Below are 22973 nucleotides of genomic sequence, written 5' to 3' on the forward strand. Positions count from 1 at the left end.
TTGAGAAATCATTCCTGTTTGTAACAGTGTGGGATGTTTTACGCACCAAAGTTTAATGATTCCTAAGTGTATGAGCAATTGTAAAAGAGCGTAACTGTAACTAACAAGAAAGTGAAAACGCAAGTGAAACAGTGAGGGGGTGGATGAAAGTACTAGCCATCAGGTGCTACGTTACATTCTAAAAACAACACATTTTTGTAAGACAAGCTATAGTATCACGCTATAGAACACTGCGAAATGTGACTCAAAACATTAGTAGCCTCTGACGCATAACCGCAGTCATGCAGACATACTGTTGAGTTGTGCAGTTATATTCTTGTGCTTGCTGAGAGGTGGACAGGACTGAAATGAAATGGTGTTTAGAGCCTTAACTCCACTGTACCAGTGTCACCTAAACACACACACAAATGAACTCCTATTGATGACATCACATGAGTTTCATATCCTATTGCCAGTGTTCCATTTCCCTTATAAAATACAGTAATTAAGCCCACAAACCAATATGGGCAGTGTGGGTGTACTGTCACCGAGAAATGGGGTCTCCCCCCATGCACTCCTTTGTGCCCACATATAAAATCGTGTGGTGATAGTACATAAAAAAGGGCGAGTGACGCCCACCGTTTTTTTCCGAAAGGAAAAAGTATGTCAAGGAATAGGCGTGGCGATGAGCTCATACTGATGATGTAACACAAATGTAATCACTGTCATCCACGCTCACGTAAAAACAGAAATATGGGAATAGGTTTGAGTTCTCGATATAACAAACACATTTTGAGAATTAGGCGACACATACATACCCGGTAAAGGTGATGGAAGCCAAAGGCCATTCCTGCCAGGAGAACAGCAAGGGCACCGTAGTCTCTCCATCTGTAACCTGGGTGACCTGCAGAGACATACAGACAAACACGACAAGCTTGACTATTGGAGAAAATGCATATTGTAACTGACACATCGTTCAATGGGCTTCACTCAGCAATGTTAATTTTTAAACCAGATTTATGTCCGATTGATGAGGATGTGTGATACCAAAGTTGTGTCCCTGGATGTCAAATATTCATCTGATGAAACTAGGTAAATGAATTGGTGTTCTTATTCACAGAAGAGGGGAGGGCAAAGAAAGAAATAGAAACACAACGATTTTCTCATCATTACTGTAAAACAGAAGATGAGCCATTTCATTAGCTATGACTGAGCACAATGGAAACTCCCACTTACAATATTTGAGGGGAAAATGGCTCTGTTAAGTGTAATTGTGATCTTAAAGGAATGGAAATGAGAATCGCTTAAAAGATCGCTTGCACGGTTTCTGCTCAAACCTCAAACAAGTGCACACAAGCGGTGAGATGGGGTGTGAATGTCACACCAACACTGCGAGTACTATCAGGAAATGAAAGTCCACATCAAACAGTCTCTCCCCACCCCTTGAGACGGTTGACCTAGCAGATGCAACAAAAAACACAAAAACTGACAAAACGAAAATGAGTTTCTTTACTACAGAGGGACCCGAAAAAGCCAAGAAAAAACGGAAAGCACAAGTGAACATGTAGAGCTGTAAGTGAATCAATAGGTTAAAAACCAAATGTCACTGTCAAACTTGCGTAAGTATCAGGAAATGAACCATAAGGCATTTGGAGAAACTCAGAGCACAGTTTCAGAACCTAGTAACTCAAAGGTTAAAGGATGGTTTAGACAAATATAAACAAATACCGTCATCATTTACTTCACAAAAGATAAGCATGTACTCAAGACATGTACTTATGCAAAGAGTAAACATGAGATTTCCCCTGTCCCTGCCTTCTCTTTCCATGTTCATAAGAGAAGTGATGCGGTCTGATTTGTGAACAAATCATCTTTTAAATCTGATCTATACAAAGAACCGAGTGGTACATTACATATTTCTCCTGTTGTGTTCTGTGGGTAAAATAGGTTTGGATTGACATAAGGGTAAGTAAACAATGACAGAATTTTCCTTAATGGGTGAAATATTCCTTCGCGTTACACGTTAGCCAGCGTGTGAACACACGAGTAGGCATTTCAATTCACGCCTGGGCAACCTGGCAAGGCTCTGCCGACAGAAAGGAGGGTGAAATTATCATGCAAATGTTTAACGGCATCCAAACACAGAAGTAATTAAAGCGAGCCTGGCTCTGGCAGGTCAACATGTCAGATACAAAATGCTCCATTTTGTAAAATAGCGAGGTCTACAGAACAGGTGTGTTACTGTAATTTGTTTGAATCTGCTCTGCTGAATACAAATAGCCATGCTCTCTAATATACTAGCAAAGCAGCACTTTTCTCTGGCTTGTAAAGAGACAACGTCTTAGATTTCAGATCTATTAACTGTATGAGGTGCAGACAAACATGGCACCATTTTACCAGTCATCAGCATTAAAAACACCACCATGTACACTTTCAAAATGTTTGTATGGTTATGTTTACAGAAGCAAATTTCGTAAGTACTAGCCCCTCGGTGCCCTTACCAGAGTGTGTAAGACACATTCAATGGCAGTTTGAGGGAAATTCAGAGTCCTTGAACTTAGCCGTCCATGACCGCTCTCCTACTTCAACTAAGGTCCGAACGAAGCTTCTCTTCCACATCAGTACCTCACCACCTCCACTTTCCACTCCAGCCGTTTATTTGGTCACTTAAGGAGTGAGCCTGGCCTCCATTCCCCTTTTTTCCAATCTGCTCTCAAATTTATTGGGTTCATAGAAGGCCCTACTGTCCTTCTGCCGCTAGAAAATAGAGATCAGAGTATCCATTACACCGACAGAGATGGATGCGGTTTCCTATGCATCGTCCCTATAACAAGGACATCAAAGAGAGGGACCCCCTCTTTCCAAGCTGACCCCCACGAAGATCTCCACACTCTTCCCTCATTATGCCATTCTCTCATAGCCGTTTTGATATAAAACCCCCCACTCCAGTGGGGCTGGAGCCTAACTGCATGGCTATCCTATCAACATCACTTTCATTACAAAACATGAGATGGCGGGGAGTCAAGGACGGGGTGGCAATAAATGAGGGTGGAATACATCTGGAATCATTGTCATACGGGTTAAGCATTATGCGAACTTCATCCACGATTGGTAAATCAGCGGCTGGGCAGGAGCTCATAACCCGTGGAGGTAATAAAGATACAGGACGGAGAAAGAGACCCTTCCCGGGCCAAACCCGTAGGCTACGCGCAGAGATTGTCGTAACGGACATCACGTCGTAAGGCCACGCCGTCACCTGACGTGATGGAATTAATTACGCTCCCAGGCAAATGGGAAGTTGCCTGCCGCTCTGGCTCTTCTGAAAGAAGAATAAAACCACCAGCTTAAGGTAATAGTTGTGTTTGTGGAATGCTTGTAAAAATGTCAGCGTGATATTCCACATTTCCCAGAAATGACTTCTATGCATTTGGCCTGTTCTGAATTGATATACAGGCAAAGGTTTAAACAGGATTACCGGAGCAGAGTGGAGACGTCTTCAATGGAGGACTCATTTAATATAGTCACGCACCATTTGTTCGAGAAAATCTACTAGACTTGATGAGTCATGTTTAAGGAGCATTTCGGCATGGAAAACACACAGCAGAGGATGGGTGGATGGGTTACAGGGAAGACCACGTGTCCAAACAGAGAGCATTGTGGGTAATACTCACTGTAGGGGACGGGGGACAGCGGATGGATGATGTGTGCAGGGCCCGGAACGGTGACGGCCAGCTGCTCATCCGTACTACCGACTCGCTGGATGGCCAACTCCACCTCTTCATCGGTCAGACCTGCATAGAGAAAAAAAATGACGTGCATTTGTCAGAAACTTCCAGAAATGCCTAGAAACTGCCTACTGCATGTCAAAATGCTTACAGTCAAGAAATAATAATAGAAATACACTACATTCTTAATAACGACAATACCCAGCCAGAGGTCTGTAATATGTTATATTATGTGAATACAGTAGGCACAGTTTGTGTATTAAGCTTACATGAACAAAACATTCAATTAAATCATTCATCACAACTATAACCATGACAGCTCTAGTAAAACACAACAGTATCATGGTGTCCAAGTGCAACAGTATAACCGTGGACACCTATAGGAACGTGTCTTTGACTGTCCTGGCAAATAACTTATGATTAAAACTCAGAAAAGTGGGTTAATGGCACTATAGGCAGCAGAAGTAGCCGGTACGAACAGCTCTGGAGGTCCAAAGCTCCGAGCTCCTCTCCATTACACTCGGATCTCAAGAACAGAGCCTGTCCATTTCCTTCTGCTATATTTCCCCAGGTAGAGCTCAGCGAAACCCCAGACAGATAAAATGCATTATTTTAATTTCTTCATTGTAATGTAAATGTATTACATAATTTTGCAAATGCCAATATAATTTAATCTTCAGATCTTTTTTAATGATTTTAGTGGCCATTAAATTGCACAGAGGTCCCTGATGGAAAATGACAGAAGGAGGAGGAAAAAAATCTAATATTAATATTTCCTTTTGTGGAAAAAAGGCAGGTTTATTTCTAACGCTGTTATTGGTCTGTGTCTTGTCTTGATTAAGCAGCTCGATATGGACCCTAACAAAGCCGTAACAAGGCAGACGGCAAGGAAAAACCGGAAAAACAGGAGAAGCAAAAGACAAAGGCCGAAAAAGCCTGTTAGTCTAATGTACTTCTGCTTTGGCATTTAATGAAGGTATATAAACGAAGAAAACATTACAAGCTTCTTCCACAATTGGCACATAAAACCGGAAACCTTTAACATCTCCATTTAGAGCCCACGGTTTAAAAAGGCTCACATTTCTAATAAACCGTAACTTACACTTATCAATTTAATAAATCTACTGTATCCCACAAAACATACACTCAAGCTGACCTTTGTTTGTCCACAGCACACTCAAGTGTATGACGTCTGTCATTGCCTATTTAGTCTCTCTCTCTCTCTCTCTCTCTCTCTCTCTCTCTCTCTCCCTCTCTGTTTACTGAAGATATTCCCCTGGGCATTTCTCTACTCTATTTCATGTGCTTTCATACAGCACGGCTGCCTGCCAGGGAGCCAAAAGGCTGAGCTTTGCTCCAAATTGAGCTGTTTAAAGAGCAGACAGCAAGCTGTTTTTGCGCTGTAATACACACATCATAAATGTGGCAAATGCCACTGCCACATGTGCTTAAACAGAGCGCAGAGAGCTGCGAGCTTGGCAGAGAACAGAACCTGAGCTTGTTCAGCCCTGTCTGCTGAGTATGAAATCACAGTCACACTTTACAGAGCCACATTAACAACACAGCAAAGATGCCACAGCAGAGGAAAGGTTGTATTATTTACTGCTGATATTATCCGTATTTTATCAGGTCTTTGGAATTAGATTGACATCTGTTTTTTAGACAGTTTACTCATTTCCAATTTTTTTATTATTATGACGGTTTGGTGCCTGTTACTTAATTTTTTTTATTTATCTATAAAAAATGGCTCTAAAGTGTAAATGGATTTTTATTAATATTATGAGAATTAATATTGGTTAGCAGCCATAATTTAAAAATAATTGTTGGCAAATACAAGTTTAATGAATCAATAAGCCACAAGACCTAAGGGGATAGTTCACCCAAAAATGGAAATCCTGTCATCATTTACTCACCCTCTTGTCATTTCAAACCTGTATGACTTTCTTTTTTTGCAGAACACATAAGATATTTTGAAGAATGTCAGTAAACGAATAATAGCGGTACCCATTTTACTTCTATTGTACAAAACCAATGCAAGTTACAAAACCAATGGGTAAAACTATCCCTTTAGCAAAACATAAATGACATTTTAACATTTTAAATGTTTTCTAAGGAAATAAATAAATATTTCAGAGTTTATAAAGGTTTTTGAAGCCCCAAATGAATACCTTTTCCATTAAAATGACCGTATAGTCTGAAATCTCTTCTGTAGGTTGAGGTCAAAGTTAAAAGGAGTTAAAAAGGGGGAGGGCAGTGAAATGGCCCTGAAAAATCTTGAATAATTGAAGGCAAATATTGGTCATCCTGTCTTGCATGGCATTCAAAGTACCAGGAAGCAGCCAGGGCCATGTGCTGAGTTGGTGCAGTCAGTCTGTACTGTCCAATAAGCAATAATGTGTCCCAGGACTCTCCATTCATCTGACCACACCAGACTGGATGGTGGCAGACTTATTGAATGAGACATGGAGGCCCCCCTTTCATTTCCTCCTACTCACCTCGCAGAAAAGAGCCGTAAAGACGTTTGTGCGTAAAAGAGGTTTGTCTAAGGACATAATGAACAAATATGTACATATTTGTAATGTCATTTGAATTCTTAAATAGCACCCCCCTGCGAAACTACAAAGGCGTCTGGCGGGCATCAGAATAAGACGCATGCAAATTTATTAACACGTTCGCTCTTATTTGGGTTTTTGGACTCGCTCAGCTGTTTTATTTCCATCTGATGCCTTTATTACAAAGAAAACAGGATGACAAATGAAAGACCTTTGAGATCCAATTTAAAAGAAAAGCAACAAGAGTTAATTTTACATATAAAAGGAAAAGGACATAAAAAGGAAACATGAAATTTATTAGTATCCAAAACCTGTAGAATGACCCCTCGGACCCCCATTTCAAATCGACCTGCCGGCAGATAAATTTTTTAAGACATAAATTACATCTAATGACGACACCGTAAAAAAAGGAACAATAATGGAAAGCTATTCTGTATTTCATTATACTGTATTATTTGGTGCACCTGATACACGCAGAGCCTGTTTATGAGTCACCATATTAGCAGATGCTCAGTCGAAGCATTTGCTTTGACCTTGCCATTCTCATTGGGGCATGAAATTACGGTGGTGGCACTGCGATATTACAGCTATAAATACTGTAAACTGCATATCTGGGCTACGTTTTCTATTGTCTTTCAACATAAACCTGATCGGTATTTATTTAAAGGAAAACCCATTGCTCTCCACATTATTTACGGCTCTATTTTCTGGGCTCTTATTTTCAGGATGCTTTTTTGTCCTTTTTTTCAAAGAGTGATGAAACGACTCATCCAGCCATAAAGTGCAGTTCTCCAATTTTGGCACTTGTGAACTTCACAGGTTAAGAACAAGCTCACGGGGACATTCTAAAATTGCTTACGGAAACATTTTGGCTCTTAAAGATAACTGCTGTCTGAATTAAATTGTGTCTGGGTGAATACCAAGTAAATTCTCAAGATCCAATTGAATAAAGAAAAATACCAAGGGTCATAAAAAGATGGAGGTCACTGGGTTATAAAGAGCCCGAGAGCATTTCTTGATTGTTCGCAGTGAGATTTCACATGTCAAGTCCATGTGCTTGAGATCGCAAAATTGCTTGCCTTGAATAATGACACCTCTCATAGCGTATTCATTTATGTATTAAAAAGAGCACTCTGGTCTCATTTTCCTGCTTTATCACCTTCCGTCTATGACAAAGTGAACAGCGACTGGCCTAGGTGGCGCCGTGGAGTAATTTATAACCGCACCAATCCCTTTGTCTTCTGTGCAGGCCTTGGTCACTGCCATTTCTGTCCAAGAGGTGAGTCCCATCACCTTTCTTGCAAATACTTTCCTATTAATATCTGGGACGATGAACCATATCTTTACCTTCATAGTGTGAGTATCATTACATCAACAGCACACCAATGTCCCTCACGGCCCTTTGAGCATAATGAAATGACTACAGGAGGAACACTACAGAGGTCAGAGATCCGGGCATCAGGCTCAGCGGCTTGCATCGCTCTGGATGTCCCGAAGTTTATAGATGCAGCTTTTTAAGAAACGAAGTTACTCACAGCACTTGTACAGACAGGCGATAATCCATGAGATACTCTCTTGGGAAACAGCATTACATCTCGTTTCTAATCTTTCAATTTGAAACACAAAAGATAAGGCAGGATGTCCCAGAATGCACTAATGCCAAATATTGCGCGCTCTATTTATTGACTTATTATTTTTACGTATAATTGTACGCCATCCAGTTCTCTCTCATCACACTCCTCTCATCCTGCAAACTCACAACTAAGCTCTACCATCATTTCTTTCACCATGGCGCAGTATATTTAGCAGCGATGCAGCAGAATATCTGGAATTTAGACTTATTGATTTAAGAAGTACACCGTTTTATTAAGCTGATCTAAGCTGCGACATAAAAAAATCAGCCGATTCTTAAAAAACACAGAAACTGAAAAAAAAGAGTGCTGCGTCAAACCAAACGCTGTATAGATGAAACCTACCAGGTAATTCATAGGTCTCTCTCAACTTTAAAGGCAGCAATTACACACATTTTCTTCAAACCAGCTCTAGTTTAAAACCCGTCACAACCAAAGCTGACATAATAACAACATATCCACCCACATCGTGCTGAGAGATATGTAATTGACAATTCACACTGTAAAATGACCTGCTTAGAAAACATTAGCACATATCTATGAATGCTTACCGAGACCAATCAGCTTCCCCTTGAAAAGAGAGAGAAAGTGAGAACGGGGTGGACGTAACGGAGGTATCCGTCATTGCGGATTAGAGCATAACGGCATGTAAACAATACGTGTAGGAGAGATTGTTGTGTAAAGACGGTGCAACATGTAATCAAAGTGCTTCCTATTTTCCCCTTCATCAGCTGCCCGACGCCACGGCTGCCTGCTGGAGGAATCCAATTGAACTCCCCACTCCACCAGAAGATGGTATTGTTTTATTTTATGTGGGCTTTGACATTTCTCGTTAATGCGTAGCAAATCTGAGAAGTATTTGCATAAATAAGTCATTTAACTAGATTACAAATAAGGATGGATGCATTTCTTTTGGGTGATGTAAGAGATTGGGGTTGCAGAGGTCGATCGGGAGATCTAATGATAGGAGAAGATAAGGAATTTTATCTAGTGTTTCTTTGCTTCATGACAGGCACCAAATCAAAAGTGAGCCTATAATAGTATTTGAGTAGTGAGACAAAACCAAATATTAATGGTGCTTTTGGTGAATGTTTAACGAAACTCTTTCGCGGACCATAGATAAAACTGTTATGTCATTTTATAATCTAATAACTAACAAAAAATGTATTTAACAATTACAACCTTGGCTTAACCTTATCTTTAATTAATAGGAATTAGCAATAAACAGAGAAAATGAAAGGTCACCTTCATAACTAGGGAGCCTTCATTTCGACTGCCATGTTTAAAACGCTTTACTACGAACAACGTCAATCAAATTAACGTTTTAAGCAATGACGCTGAAAACACTGCAGGAACAACATACGGAGCAGCTTGTCAAAATTGCTTCTGTGAGCTCAGCAGGGCTCTGGGAAAATGGTAAATTTCAGGAGAAATTTAATAAGGAGAAATTGGCTTAAGATTACTCAGCACTTTGTTTCTAGATTAGTCTCCCTCCTACCCTTCAAATTGCACGGGTTGCTTTCAGAGTGATACAACATTGTGACATAATTACATTGTTGAAGGTGAGGCTCAGTAGAAATGGCTCGGTGCTGACACAAGACGATTTTCCAGCGCATGCAGATTTAAAGCCTACGATCTTCTGCCATTTGAGGTACGAGTCAAAAGAGGTAAAAAATAACGTTTGCACTTAAACAAAAGGTTGCTGCCGATTGCATTCGCAATTAAAACACCAGGGTCATTGTGACTTTAATCCGAAATGCACGCTTACGACGTTCTCTGTCGAGCTAACGATAGACTTTATAAATGGTACGTTGTACGCACAAATCATTCCTAAATCATATTGGGTTAATTAAGTCATATGATTGATGGCGTGATGGTCCCATAGGGAACATCCATTGAGGGAATATTGAAGAGAACTTATTTTCATAACTATTCAACAAGCGGCAATATTGCAGCAAAATCATCTCGTCAAATCGTACGGGAGACGAGAAAAAGGAAGAAATATAGCCTTGATGATAACTCGTATACTATGGTTGTAAACAGCTTTGTGCTCACAGATCTATCAATAACACGGTTGCAAGGACGGGTAATTAAAAGGCCAGTGACCTGGAAATAGTGTCCTCATTCAAAGATCTCCAAATGTCCGCATAATAAATACAGCATCAGATTAAAATAGAGATACCACAAGGCAGAGCCTTCCAGCCATGGATCCATTGTTGTTCAAACTCACCCTAGGGGCACATTGCCATGATACTGAGTACCGAGTTCACCCCGTTCTCTAGTAGAACCTGGTTCTGCCATTCAGACAGGGCTATCTAAATATACATTGTTTACGCATACATTCTGTATATACAAAGATATGAGGGTGTGAATTAAATATACTTTATGTATTAATAAAGAGGGGGGTCGCAAACACTGAAAATGTGAATTTGGAAATATATAAAGCTTCTTTACAAAAATAACAACAAGGAAAGCCATAAAAAAATTACTAATCAAAAAGGCTCATTTGTAACATTGACCATGTTAAAGGTATAGTTCACCCGAAAAAACAAAAATATCTTTCTTCTGCAGAACACAACAGAAGATATTTTGAAGAATGTTGGCAATTAAACAACACTGGACCCCACTGACTTCTATTGTATGGACACAAAACATTAAGACATTTCTCAAATTGTTAGGTGATCTCTTTAACTCGTGAACTTTTTACAAATTTAACATTTTCACACAAAAATGTTCAAATTCTGAATCATCAGGTTCTGCAAACTTGTGTAATCCCTTTCTTATTTGACATAAATAAAATGTGATTCAGGCAGCATTATCATACAGCTGTATTTATGTGGATCATTGGAACCCATTGAACAATACTAACTTCACATGGCGGGGGGGTTGACCTATCATGAAACAGTGGTTCGGTAACATATTAATATTTGATCCACCAACAGACCCCATAGAGAATGCATTTGAACCACACCAAATATGCTTGTAATAAAACACAGACATAATGCAAATGCTCCTAATCTATGAATACCTGCAACTGTATAACATCCTACATGTAAATGTTCAAAAGAAATCAAAGTGCAGAATTTTATCACAAACATATTGCACATTAAGCTGCATTACCCAGCTGTGAATTATAAATGAAGCTGAACTACTCCTAACAAGAAGCCGTGACCAAGAAAAATGCTAGAGATATTGAGAAGTCATAATAGATCAGTGATGTGAACAACAGCAGCCGGCAACTATGGATTTTGTCTCTGGTTACCTCCACCAGTTAGGATTGCTTTTCTAGGACCCTCTACAAGCACCAAACAGAGCCTAAATCCACCTGCTTTTACCATTAATTCAGCGATTTCTTTACATGTGCATATATGCCTAGATAAAATTTGAAACTTTTTTTGATTTGGAAATCCTATTTAGTTTTCAAGTTACAGAGATTAAAGGGTATGATAAGCCAAACGGTCAAAATTATTTTTATTTTAAAAAATAAATCATGAAACTGTCAGATAAGCAGGGCTGTGCTGTAAGATTTACAATTATCAATACTCTGCAGGGACAGATGAGTTATTGAGTTATAAAGGACAATGCTGACCTTGCTAAACTTAAATGTAATCAAGATGAGACTAATCTGACCTTTGTGAAGGACTATATTTTATTTTAAAAAATTATATGCATTTCAGCACTGAAGTGATCATCATTTTATGTGACTGATTTTAAAGTTTTAAGACCTGCTTGCAAAACACTCAAATAAGCCATAAAGTGAGATAGATTACTGTGTGCCTCTCCATTTACACCCCCCAAAGCGATTCACAAAACACCACAATGTCATTTTTTCAGTGCTGGGTTTTCTAAAAAAAATTATCAAAATACAGCGTATGAATTGATTTCCATCCAGCACACACTCAAGCCGGCGATCTGATCTGAAAGGGGTTTGTGCAATAGAAGAGATAGCGGTGGGTTATGCATCAAACACACATATTGATTGATACCTAAACTGCTCTGAATTTAGAGTGAATGCATATGTATGCTCACAACACGTTACTTCTCTGGTCGATAAAACTTTCCGATGCATTCCAGTGCTTTAATATTTATGATAACAGCTAAATTAAGTAAAAGCTTTAAAATGCTGGAAGGTAGCATAATTGACAATTCCATTGAAAGTGCATGAGGCTTTGTCAATATTAATTTTCTGGATCCCAAAGAAGCGTCCCGGCTGATGGGTCATTTATCCACACAGCTGGGATCGAGCTCTCTGCAGTCCCATCGACCCCTACCTGACCCTCCAGGGTATGCAATGGCCTCGGCCTTTGACCCTTAAAAGCAAATGACCTCATCCCGTGAATATTTTGGGCCAAAGTGGACTTTGGACTTCATGCTGTTTTAGTCCCCAAACTGAGCTGTCTTTAAAGGGATGGTTCATCCAAAATTAGCCAGTGTTTTTCTTTCATAGAACAAAAAAAGTTCTCATACAATGAAAGTGAATGGTGACCACAACTGTCAAGTAAGATGAAAAACAATTTAAATTTCAGCCTGCTCGCCACACAAAGCTATCATATGGTTTCAAAGACTTTAAATATTGTGCATTAATCAAATTCATTACTATAATGAATGAATATATTTTTTGTCCTTTTGGAGCTTGACAGGCCCTAGTCACTATCCACCTTCATTGTATGGATAAGTAAGGTGCGAAAATTGTCCTGACATGAAGATGAGTCAATTTTTGGACAAACTATCACTTTAATATGCAAAACCACACTGATTCTACTCTTTAAAAAAACATTCAGATCAGATTCAGAAACTCACCTTTCTTCTTCAAGAAAGCTTTTCTGGTTGCTAAAGGACTTTGACGAACTTTCTGGTTTTGTAAAAACCTCACTGCCGTGGCAATCTGTAAGGTGAAAAAGATAAAGACGTCTTAAATTAAAAGACAGAAATGAGCTACACAAAGTCGTCGGTAAACGAGAAGTCGTCTCAAGAATTCTTGCAAGGCGGCTGAATTATTGTACATTTCCAACTCTCCGAGGTACATCATCAGTCAACTACAGGAACTTATAAAAAAGGCCCCCCCCTCCCAATAAGTACATGGAGGCCAGACCACCAAACCACTTTAGAGATAAATCTAGGAAATGAGTGAATCAGCAGTTATAAAATTATCCCATCAAGGTTTGCTGAACAAATGGGGTATGGAGTTTAATTTGCCATTATCCTCTTTAAGACAAACTCCTTGCCTTAAGTGAGCAGGGACTGAAAATCTATACTTAATGCTGAAGTGCCCATCTGTATCTAATAACTGCAGAATACCTGGCTAAAAACTTCAGCGATTCTTAAAGAAGAAAATGCATTATGATCAAATCACCTAGGCTGCATGTTGTAATGACTGAGTGTTAATGCACAAGAAAATTAAATATCTTCAGAACACGTGTAGTTGGGAGTGCAGTGGCGTGCTCATCGATTCCATTGCCTTTCCCTTCGAGATGCGCCTAGATCCGCTACTTTAGCTCTCTTCCCTTAGTATTAAACAAGGGTCTCTTCCTCAAACACCATTATAGCGTGAATTTGAATTGAGGGATCTGAAGTGGTGCTTTTAAAGAACAGATAAACATGAAATAACATCTGGAGATAGAGGGGGGAACGCACACTCAAGGATAAAGCCGAGCTGCCTCGTTATCGCACCTGTGGTCCCTGTGATTCAATTGTAAAAGTCATCTCTCTAATAGGTTGAAAGGTTTTGATTACTCTTCTTTTTCTTAAAGCAGCAAAAGATAAAAAGTGATTGAGCACGCTGTCTGTGGTAATCCGTTTTAGGTAATGCATTGCATATACTAAAGACCTGTTTCAATCCAAAAGGACTGCATTTTGAAAACGGGCTGAGAAGAATGTGTAATAGTCGGGCCCGCCGAGCGTCCGTATAATTCTGCGGCGACAAATCAAGACAAAGTGATTCAGGGACCCAGTTTTCCTTTCAAAAACGCATCGTATTGATTTCATCTTAAATTTATGGACAAGAACTTTGACTCTGTTGGCTGGGGCAGGAAGATGAACATGCGGGGCATTGCCGTTTTAGGGAACGGCGTGAGGTTATGATTACCGTAACTGGAATAACCTAGTGGGCAGGTTTCATTTGTCTTAAAATGTATGATTGAGTCAGCGTCTGCTAAGAACAAAATCTTAGTCACACCTGGTTTCAAAGAACACGAGGGACAACTGCAGATTAACGTGACCTTAATGGAGCGAAGTTGTTACGCAGGGGATGCGGAAATATCTGGATACCCGTACAGACCAAAGGCGAATTAAAATCACTCGCCCGGAACCTTTATTGTGACAGGTGGATTGGGATGTTTGCATATGAACCTCTGACAAAACACATTAAAAACAACTGTTTCATAAATAAAAATCTGTATGTATGAGGTCTTCGAGTATTAAACGTAAAGTTGGAGAATCACGCAGTAAGCGCCTTTTACGATCCACAAACACTTTTTTCTCTCTTTTCATTGCTCGCTCTATAAACATCACGTAAATTGCATCAACCATCAATTTCCTTATTCGCTACACAAAAATGATGTCAGAGACGCGCGCGGCACGTACTGTAAATCACATTTTACAGGAAAAGAAAATTCTCAGTTGAGACACCGCCAGCAAAAACCAAGGCGAACGGATGTTTCATTTAAGATTATAAAGACAAAGGGGTCAAAATCCCAGCACCTCTGTTTGAAATACGACTCCTTTTTGTGACTGAGACTAGCTTTTACTTGGATGGAAGGGGCAAAGCATTCTTGTAAACACTTCTTTAAAAGATGGGATTAAAGTGGGATAACAAATGAGGGCGATGTCCATTTATTTTTCAAGAGTGTTACGTTTGATCTTTGGGGAGAAGAAAAGTGCTTTTCTTTTCAGATGACACGGCTGCTTTATGCAAGTTCCACCCAGACATCTCAATCAATTATAACCACATTGCCCAGATTTTTAGTCTTGTCTACTTATTGACGTATAGATCATGCTCGTTGTCGTATAAGGTAGCAGCGCACAATTGTGCTTTTAAGGGGTAGAACTGCATCACGGTGTCAGTACAAGACGCGTTCGCTTCAGCAAGCAAAATATGAACTCAAATTAAAAAGGTGGGCGCGTGTTTCTTTGCTGAATACCAGTAAATACTCTTTGTTAATCAACCATTATTTTCTAGTGTTTCTTGTAAGGCTAAAATTGCTAATGCACGGAAAGTGCTCCCTGTTCTAACCAATAATCTTTACAAATGAGATGAATGACCAAGTGTCAGGTGGAACCTAAAAAGTGGTGAAAACTCAATCATAGGGGCCGAGCAACATTAAGGGCCACGTCTGGAGACATGCCTGCCGTAAACATGATGACTGGACAAGGTCCTGCGAATCGTACGTCTTTGGTTATTGAGTTTGGATCGGACCGAGTTTTAACAGAGCACTTTTCTCAAACACTCACCTTAAATTTGGAGGAGGTGGTCGTTCCCCTTAACATGATGATATTGATCGTCTACGATGAGTCAAGGCCATGACTCCTTATTTGGATATAATGGATGAAGGAAATATAAACGTCCTATTAGGGAAGTCAAAAATTTAGGGCAAAGCCCATTTCCGTTTTCTTTAAATATGATTAAAGTTTAAGATTAAGGGTGTAATATATTTAAAAAGAAAAACGGAAGGAAGGAAACTGCAGATTAGATTTATGATTGATTATATACTACCAGTCAAAAGTTATAAAATATGTAATAATAATTTGGTATTACTTTATTTTACAAAACAAATAAAATAAAAACTTAAACTACAATTTATGTATTTTAGATAATAAGCCACCTATTGTATAGTTTACAGCTCTGCATTAACAGAAGTTAATGAGTGACTCTTTATCAGCCTTTTCTTCACTGTCTGACCAATTTAAAAAAGTTACATAATTCAGCTTTACTAATTTCATTATTATTGAACGAAAGTACAAGTGGGCAAAATTTACATTACTGTTTAGGGACACTTGACTGAAACTTCTTTCCATTTAAGTCTGCAAGTTTGAAATTAGTCATGTTGGGAGAAATATAATTGGGCCACCATACTAATTTATTTCATTACAAAACATAAAAAAATATTTAAAAAAGAAAGGATTTAAAAATATATATTATCAGAAATACTGTATATCTGGATCAAATAATTTATACAAAAAAGCAGCCAATAAGAGCCCAGAATAGAAAGAAACTCCTTTAATACTGTTTTAAAAAGCAACCTACAGTAAGCTGGTTGATAAAATGCCAAGAGTACTGTGAAGATACTAAAATATATGTGAATCATGCGTTCAACTATCAATTTGTCATGTGCACCTCATATAAATCATAGCCCTGACATCACAAATGAGTTATAAAATACATTTTTGAAGTAAACTCCAAATAAAACTGACTTTAGATTAGCCTACAGGCTGTTATTTAATTGTGATAATCAGTTTATTCAATAATCTAAAGCATCTCCATTGACATTCATTCATCAAAAAAACGGCCTCTTGACACACCAGTGTACTGTACCTCTGCATTACAATTTGTTTAGCTAACCTTGAAGACTCACCTTGGGAGAGGGGCTGCGGTAGAAGTTTAACAAAACTCTTTTTTCTCTGTAGAGTTTTGTGCACTTAATATTTAAACTCACATGAAGCCGGTGTAAAAGCGTTAAATGAGGTTATAGACAAAATGCACGTACGGCTGCTACAGGACTGTTGACAGTAATGACCCCTCTGTTATAGAGCTATAGCAGAAGGTGGGGGCCATAAGTTGGCACTTAAAAGCAAAGGGTAAAGGAAGCTAAAAGGAAATCATTAGCAGGTCTAGAGATCCAGTCTCAGCGTGAATCAATTCATTTCAAATTGCCCTGTACATTTGTGAAGAAGCACCCCTGATATAATAAGGGCCTAATAGACACTGATCCAATTGTGTTAGGTTGGTCTCAGATTCCTACAAAACAATGGTTTCAAGAGAAGAGAGAGAGCGTGAAAGAGATTGTAGCCGACTTTCTATATTAATTAACCCCTCGTGAATGATTCCACGACATAGATGGATATCTACGACGCTTTAAGCTCTCAGAGTTTCTGAAATTGGCACGAGGGCTTTGTGCAGTCAGATGATTCCTCTTAACGCTTGATAGGTTGATGTACAAAACGGCGTTTTTAATCTTTAATAATTAGATCTTAAAATGCCCTTCTAATTATGACAGGTTCAGCTAAAATTGATCTTTACAGACGAGACTCCGTTGAGAGCGGCCAAGAGAAACGCACGTGCCAGCGAGGTCGATTTTTAGAACGTAAATATATTTTTTTTACATGTAAATACATTTGTGGAATAAAGAGATTAACCACTTTAACATTTATACTTGGAACATTATTGCACAATCAATTATTTCGATTCAACATCTAAAATAGGAGCGAGCTAAGAATATTTGCAATATATGACAGTTTTGAAAAACTATACACTAAACGTAATCACAGCATTGTGACCCAGGTATCGATATAATCCTGTATCATACCGTCCCTTCTGACTCTCGCCCCGGTGTGCATGAGAGAGAGTTCATCTAAAACAGCTGTATAAAATCAATCTTTACTGATCAGCCCCACACACCCATATGACACATACATTACATAGCACATATCAATAAACCTTTACCATCCCTCACACTGTATCACACTGCATCAACACATTTTTGCTTCTATTTGGCTGCGAAGGACAGAAATCTCTATCTTTTATGGCAGTCCTTAAAGTTCTGCCCTTTTCCTCATCATCACAAAGATTCCAGAAGTCATTCTGCCCGGACTTCAGTGTAACTGTGCAGGCTGTTTATGGCTGTGAACTACAGAATGAAAGTGCATAAAAAAGAAAATCTCAGTCTGTTATCTTTTTAACCATCTTCTTTATGAAACCAAATCCACTTTCAAAAGGTCACGTTCGTGATAAATAGATATATGCAAAAAGAGCCATTACTGATGATAAAGTAGAGCGACACACATTCTCCATGTGCTGGGAAGTGGATGGAGCGCACTACAGAGCTGATATTTAAATCATGATGACGCCAAATTTTTACGAATGTTCTGAACTTTAACGACGAATTCTACCACTAAAACAAAAAAGCAGAAAAAAAACTGATAAATGAAAAAATTTTCAATTTTGTTTTTGTTGAAAAACCAGCATATCACGGCTGTCCTTCTGAAACCTTGTATCTCTATATTTTGTTGTTTTTATTTTTTGTCATAAACCATTATTATTAGTCACCCTTTATGTTTGTCACTGGGTTTTGCGATATATAACTAAAATAAAAAGTATTAAAAAATGCTTGTCAACTTTGATCCAACACACTATGCAAAAAGTGCATAATGCAGTTGTATGCAATGCAAAGATAGAAACACTAAACTGAAACAAATATGTCTCATAGTAATTACTAAAGTAGTAATGTAGTGTAAATATATTTTATACAGAAAATAAAAAAATCAATCATAGACACAGAAAATGCAAAAGGGCACATGCACGGTAATGTGTATGATGGCTCTGATACACATACTGTGCACATACACAAGTTCAACAAACAGATATACGTCAGCGACTTTCCTCGCTCAGCTCAAGCTAATCTGTAACACTAGCCTAACTAGTACTCAATACTTTCGATTACAGACCTGAAATATTTCCTCTTAACATGTTAATCAATAGAACACGGTAAAGCACAGCATTTGCTGGAAACATTTCTGTTAATGTGAGGCAAATTTATCTTAATCGTTATTATTAACTGTTGGGAGATACGTCCAGCCATCACGTGCAATCATTTGTTTTCTTTAATGAGAGCGAGCCGAGAATTCATGGTGCCAGAATTACACGTCAGAAACATTTAACTGGCTTACTGAGGTGCTCCATGCAGAACTAATACTTGTTTAAATGTCCATTTCACTGCGACTTTGAAGGACTTTGGGAAAAAAATGTCCATTTCAATGTGTTCATTTTATTAAATCTCTTCAGAACTGGAAAAAAGATGACCACATCTGACATATTAACTTGGTTAATAAATACAAATTGCCGCTTGAAAAGGACAGACATATTGTTTATAGTTCAATTCAGCTTCTTTGAAAAATATCCTCTAAAATATGAAATGCGTGATGCGAGTTGTGAGAAGACGGATTGCCAAAGTCAGAAAAAGAGAGATAATAGGAGATGAAACGGTGGCCCCTGGACTCACCAGCGAAGGGGAAAAAATGGTACTTAGCCCGGCTCACCGCAAATATTCCAGCAGTAATCCAGTAATGGATACTTCCTCAGCTCCTCAATTGGTCAAAATGTTTTCATACAATAATTTAATTCAGAAACACTTTTACAAAGCATGAGTAATCAATTTTAATTAGTTGATCCCCCCACCCCAATTGTATAAAGTTTAATGTACTGCCATCGATTCTCTTTGTTCTTTAATGCAGTGCTGCTTTCCTGTAATTTGAGGCGTTTTTTTCTCTACTTTTACAGTCAATGATGACATTTGGTGACGGGCTGTTCAAAATGTCTCTGACTTGCAAATGAGCCGGGTGTAAACAGAGAGAGAGAGAGAGAGAGAGAGAGAGAGAGAGAGAGAGAGAGAGAGAGAGAGAGAGAGAGAGAGAGAGAGAGAGAGAGAGAGAGNAACACCAGGGTATCTAATAAGCGAGGTGCTGTGAGTGATGTTTACAGTGTGCTCTATAGCATAAATAAAGCGGAGAAGGAGGACGGGGCATATGGTGACACCAGCGAGATGTTCCTTTGACATGACAGCAGCAAAAGCTCTCGCACCAGGGAACAGCACCTCCTCATGACCACAGCCGCGGGCACAGATCCCATGAACAGCAGAGAGGCACACGGGGGACTGGAGAACTACTAACCGTGTGTGTGGGGGGGAGAGAGAGAGAATGCTGGGTTGTTGTATACTTGCCTAAGTCAGACTAGCCTTACCTGAATTCTAATATTCTGGACCTTAAAGGGAAAACTGACCCAAAAATAAAAATTATTTCATCATTTACTCATCCTCATGTCATTCATGACTCACTGGCAATTCCTAATAACAAAATGCAATTCGTTAGATAAACACAAAGGAGTCTTAAACCGCCACTGGATCCTTGTCCTTCATATTCAGAGAGACACCACCACCCATCACATCCAATTAGCTAATTGAAGCGAAACGAAAACGCCACCAATGGCAACAACGCCGCTCCCGTGTCCAAACCGCACAATTCACGAACTGTGTTTACGCATACGGAAGAACTTCCCTGTCAGATACCAGTGCATTGACAAGACTTCACTCCTTATGCCCACTCACACACACACAAGCAATCAAAATGTAAAAATTTCCACCGCCTCTTACACTAAACTGACTAATAGGCATATAGTACTCAGACAATTAAAAGGGAAATGTGCTTGCCACTAGTTAGTTGATTAGGCGTAAGCAAAATGTGACACTGTGAGAAGATGGCCACGCCACTGGCAGACAGATTGTGACATTCGGGTGACATTATCATCTCACGACAGCTCGTATTCAATAGCTCGTGCCGTTAATCACGCGTCGTGGATCAACAGTTTTGCAGTCCTCAAAAAAGGCTGAGAATCGGTTGCGTGACCCTTTTGCTTGGTGACCCTGCTAACAATTACTCTGAGGGTGGCAGAGGCCGGAGATGAGTAAAAGAAAAATGTACCGAGATAAAGATCCAATATGGTGTGTTAAGCTACATGCTAAGAAAGACTAAAGGGAGAAAAGTTTTAAAAAGTAAGATCAGTAGATAGCACAAGTGGAAAGACAAGAAACAGAGGCAAGGAGACAAAGAGATAGGGCAATCTCAATCCGGCCTCCGCGGCTCTCAGGCATGTCTCAGAAGATGAATACCACCATCTACTGGCTTTGAAGGGAAGTGCAGCACAACGGGACTGGTCTGAGGGAACCGGCAGGCCTCCCAAGCTCTCTGTTAGCCCAGCTGTCAAGGCTGATTAGATGGTTCACATTTAAAGAGATACCCACGCCACATTCAGACCCGCATGATCAGAAAAACAACAGTGAGGTTTTCTCCACCAATCAGAATAAGCCTTTCCCAAATCACAGTGACACACCAAACTAATAAAATTGTTCATTTGAGTTAATTTAGTTTCTCCAAACAAACAGGAATTTCTTCTTAAGAAAATGGGTGGAAGTGATTTATGTTTGTTGACTCATATTGAGACTTAACTGTTGCTCAACAGAACCCACAGAATCTGAGAAATGTTTTTTTGGCGAGAATAATTGTAGATTTCTAAAGGTTCAGCTAGAATGTACAGGTTTTACTGCATGATTGCCCAAAGCATGTCTGTGATGCGATGGTGCCACCCAGCCCTGAATGTAAATCAGTTCTGTTTGCGTAAAACCCTCCACTTGACCTGCCCAGGCAACAATAACCAATAACACCGAAACACCAGGGACTCAAAACTTCACACACAACAAAAACTAGCATGACAGATCAAACTGGCTTTCAAAGTTTCATAAAGACTTGCATGACACACCTTAAAATACGATAAATAACAGTAAACCCCGTCAAAACACCAGGATTATTGCAAACCAAAATTGCTTTGTTGCAGTTCTGGATGCAATATGTGCTCAACACGTCATGAGTCTTTGCTGTGGCCCGAGGTGACCTGCAGTGGCTTTATGGGGCATGAGAATCCAGACGTGTGTGTGCGCAGGTATGGGTGCACGTGCGAGTCTTGCTCCGGTGTCACAGCGTGGCGTGTCGGAGCCCAGGGGCTGCGCTGGCAGGCCGCTCACTGACAGACACACACCTGCTCTGACATTTCCTGCCGACCTTGACTGACTAAAACACGACAATACTCTCTGCTGTGGGTCCCACAGGATTCTCGGCGCTCTCTCTTCATTCCGTTAATACCTGAAAGGCGATATGTCATGTTAAAGGAACAAAGCATCCAAAATTAAACTTGTGTCATCTTTTACTTGCCCTCATGTTCTAAACCTGTATAACATTTTTTAAAGCAGAATGTAAATTTTTCATACAATGAAAGTGCACTAACTGTACCTGGTTATGTGTGTGTGTGTTTTACATGCATTAAATAAAGATTGAGTCTTGTGATAAAAGTCTGTAAACTTGGCGACGGCTTTCACCGTCCCCTTACCTCTCTTACAACCAGCCTTTCCACAGAAGTGACCACTACTGATCTACCAGTCAGAGGCAGACCCCTCAAAATGGTGACAAATGCCACGTTCATGGTGAACTACAACCTATTCAGAGTTCTGCAGGACTAGGCAACGACCAGTGCAGGTGTTTGTTCTGCCAGTATTTAGCAAATACAGGTGGGTTTCTGTCAGTTTTTGCTGGTTTGAAAGACAGTTGCTGCGTCCCACTCCCAATTTGCCTACTTTTACTATGCCTTTAAAGTATGAACTCTTTTTGTTATGGGAAAGTATATACATTTTAGAGCGTAGCAAAAGAGTATGTACGAACTGGGACATACTAACAAAAATGGAAGTGGGTGCGGTTGCCTAGACGACAATGTGATTGTTAACGGTCACGATCATCAAAATACAGTATTTATTCATTCATTATTTGTTATATAATGTTTACTGTATACTTACATTTATCAATTCAGTGAAGCATCTTTTATTCAATATTATTAATGCAGCGTAGCATCACTAAACTCCACCTACTCGCAGTGTATTGTGGGTAATATCAGCCGTTTAAGTGTCCATGGATCTGCACTTCGACTTTTCACCGGAAACAGTAGACACACCGGGTACTTTAAGAATACTCATTTCAGCATACTATGATTTGGGAAATACTACTACTAATTTCGAACACTATTTAGGACGGATAGTATGCGAATTGGCACGCAGCAAGTCTCTCAAATAAGCATAAATATTGCATTCATCTTAGATTGTTAACATCTACAGGGACACAAATCTGTTTATTCGAATAGGTGTGGATGCTTCTAAGGTCTGTCTCTACTCCAGCTCCCGTGGTTTTACACCATTATCACCACAATCGGCACAGCAAAGAGTCATCACCAACAATAAAGCAGTTACTAGAGCCCAGAGGCAACTGCGATTTTATATCAG

The 22973-nt window shown here is 39.4% G+C and overlaps 1 protein-coding gene across 1 annotated transcript in view; it reads right to left on the reverse strand.

Moving 5' to 3' along the window:
• The window catches only part of pex14 (peroxisomal biogenesis factor 14), a 58070-nt gene that overhangs the window by 17986 nt on the left and 17111 nt on the right, over nt 1–22973 (reverse strand). Inside the window, exons 3-5 of the mRNA XM_057319807.1 lie at nt 12688–12772; nt 3651–3770; nt 798–883 (exon numbers count right to left, since the gene is read on the reverse strand). Of these exons, the coding sequence (XP_057175790.1) occupies nt 798–883; nt 3651–3770; nt 12688–12772 (291 nt within the window). The remainder of the gene's footprint in view (nt 1–797; nt 884–3650; nt 3771–12687; nt 12773–22973) is intronic.

Source organism: Triplophysa rosa, linkage group LG21 (assembly GCF_024868665.1).
Source record: "Triplophysa rosa linkage group LG21, Trosa_1v2, whole genome shotgun sequence".
Lineage (NCBI taxonomy): Eukaryota > Metazoa > Chordata > Actinopteri > Cypriniformes > Nemacheilidae > Triplophysa > Triplophysa rosa.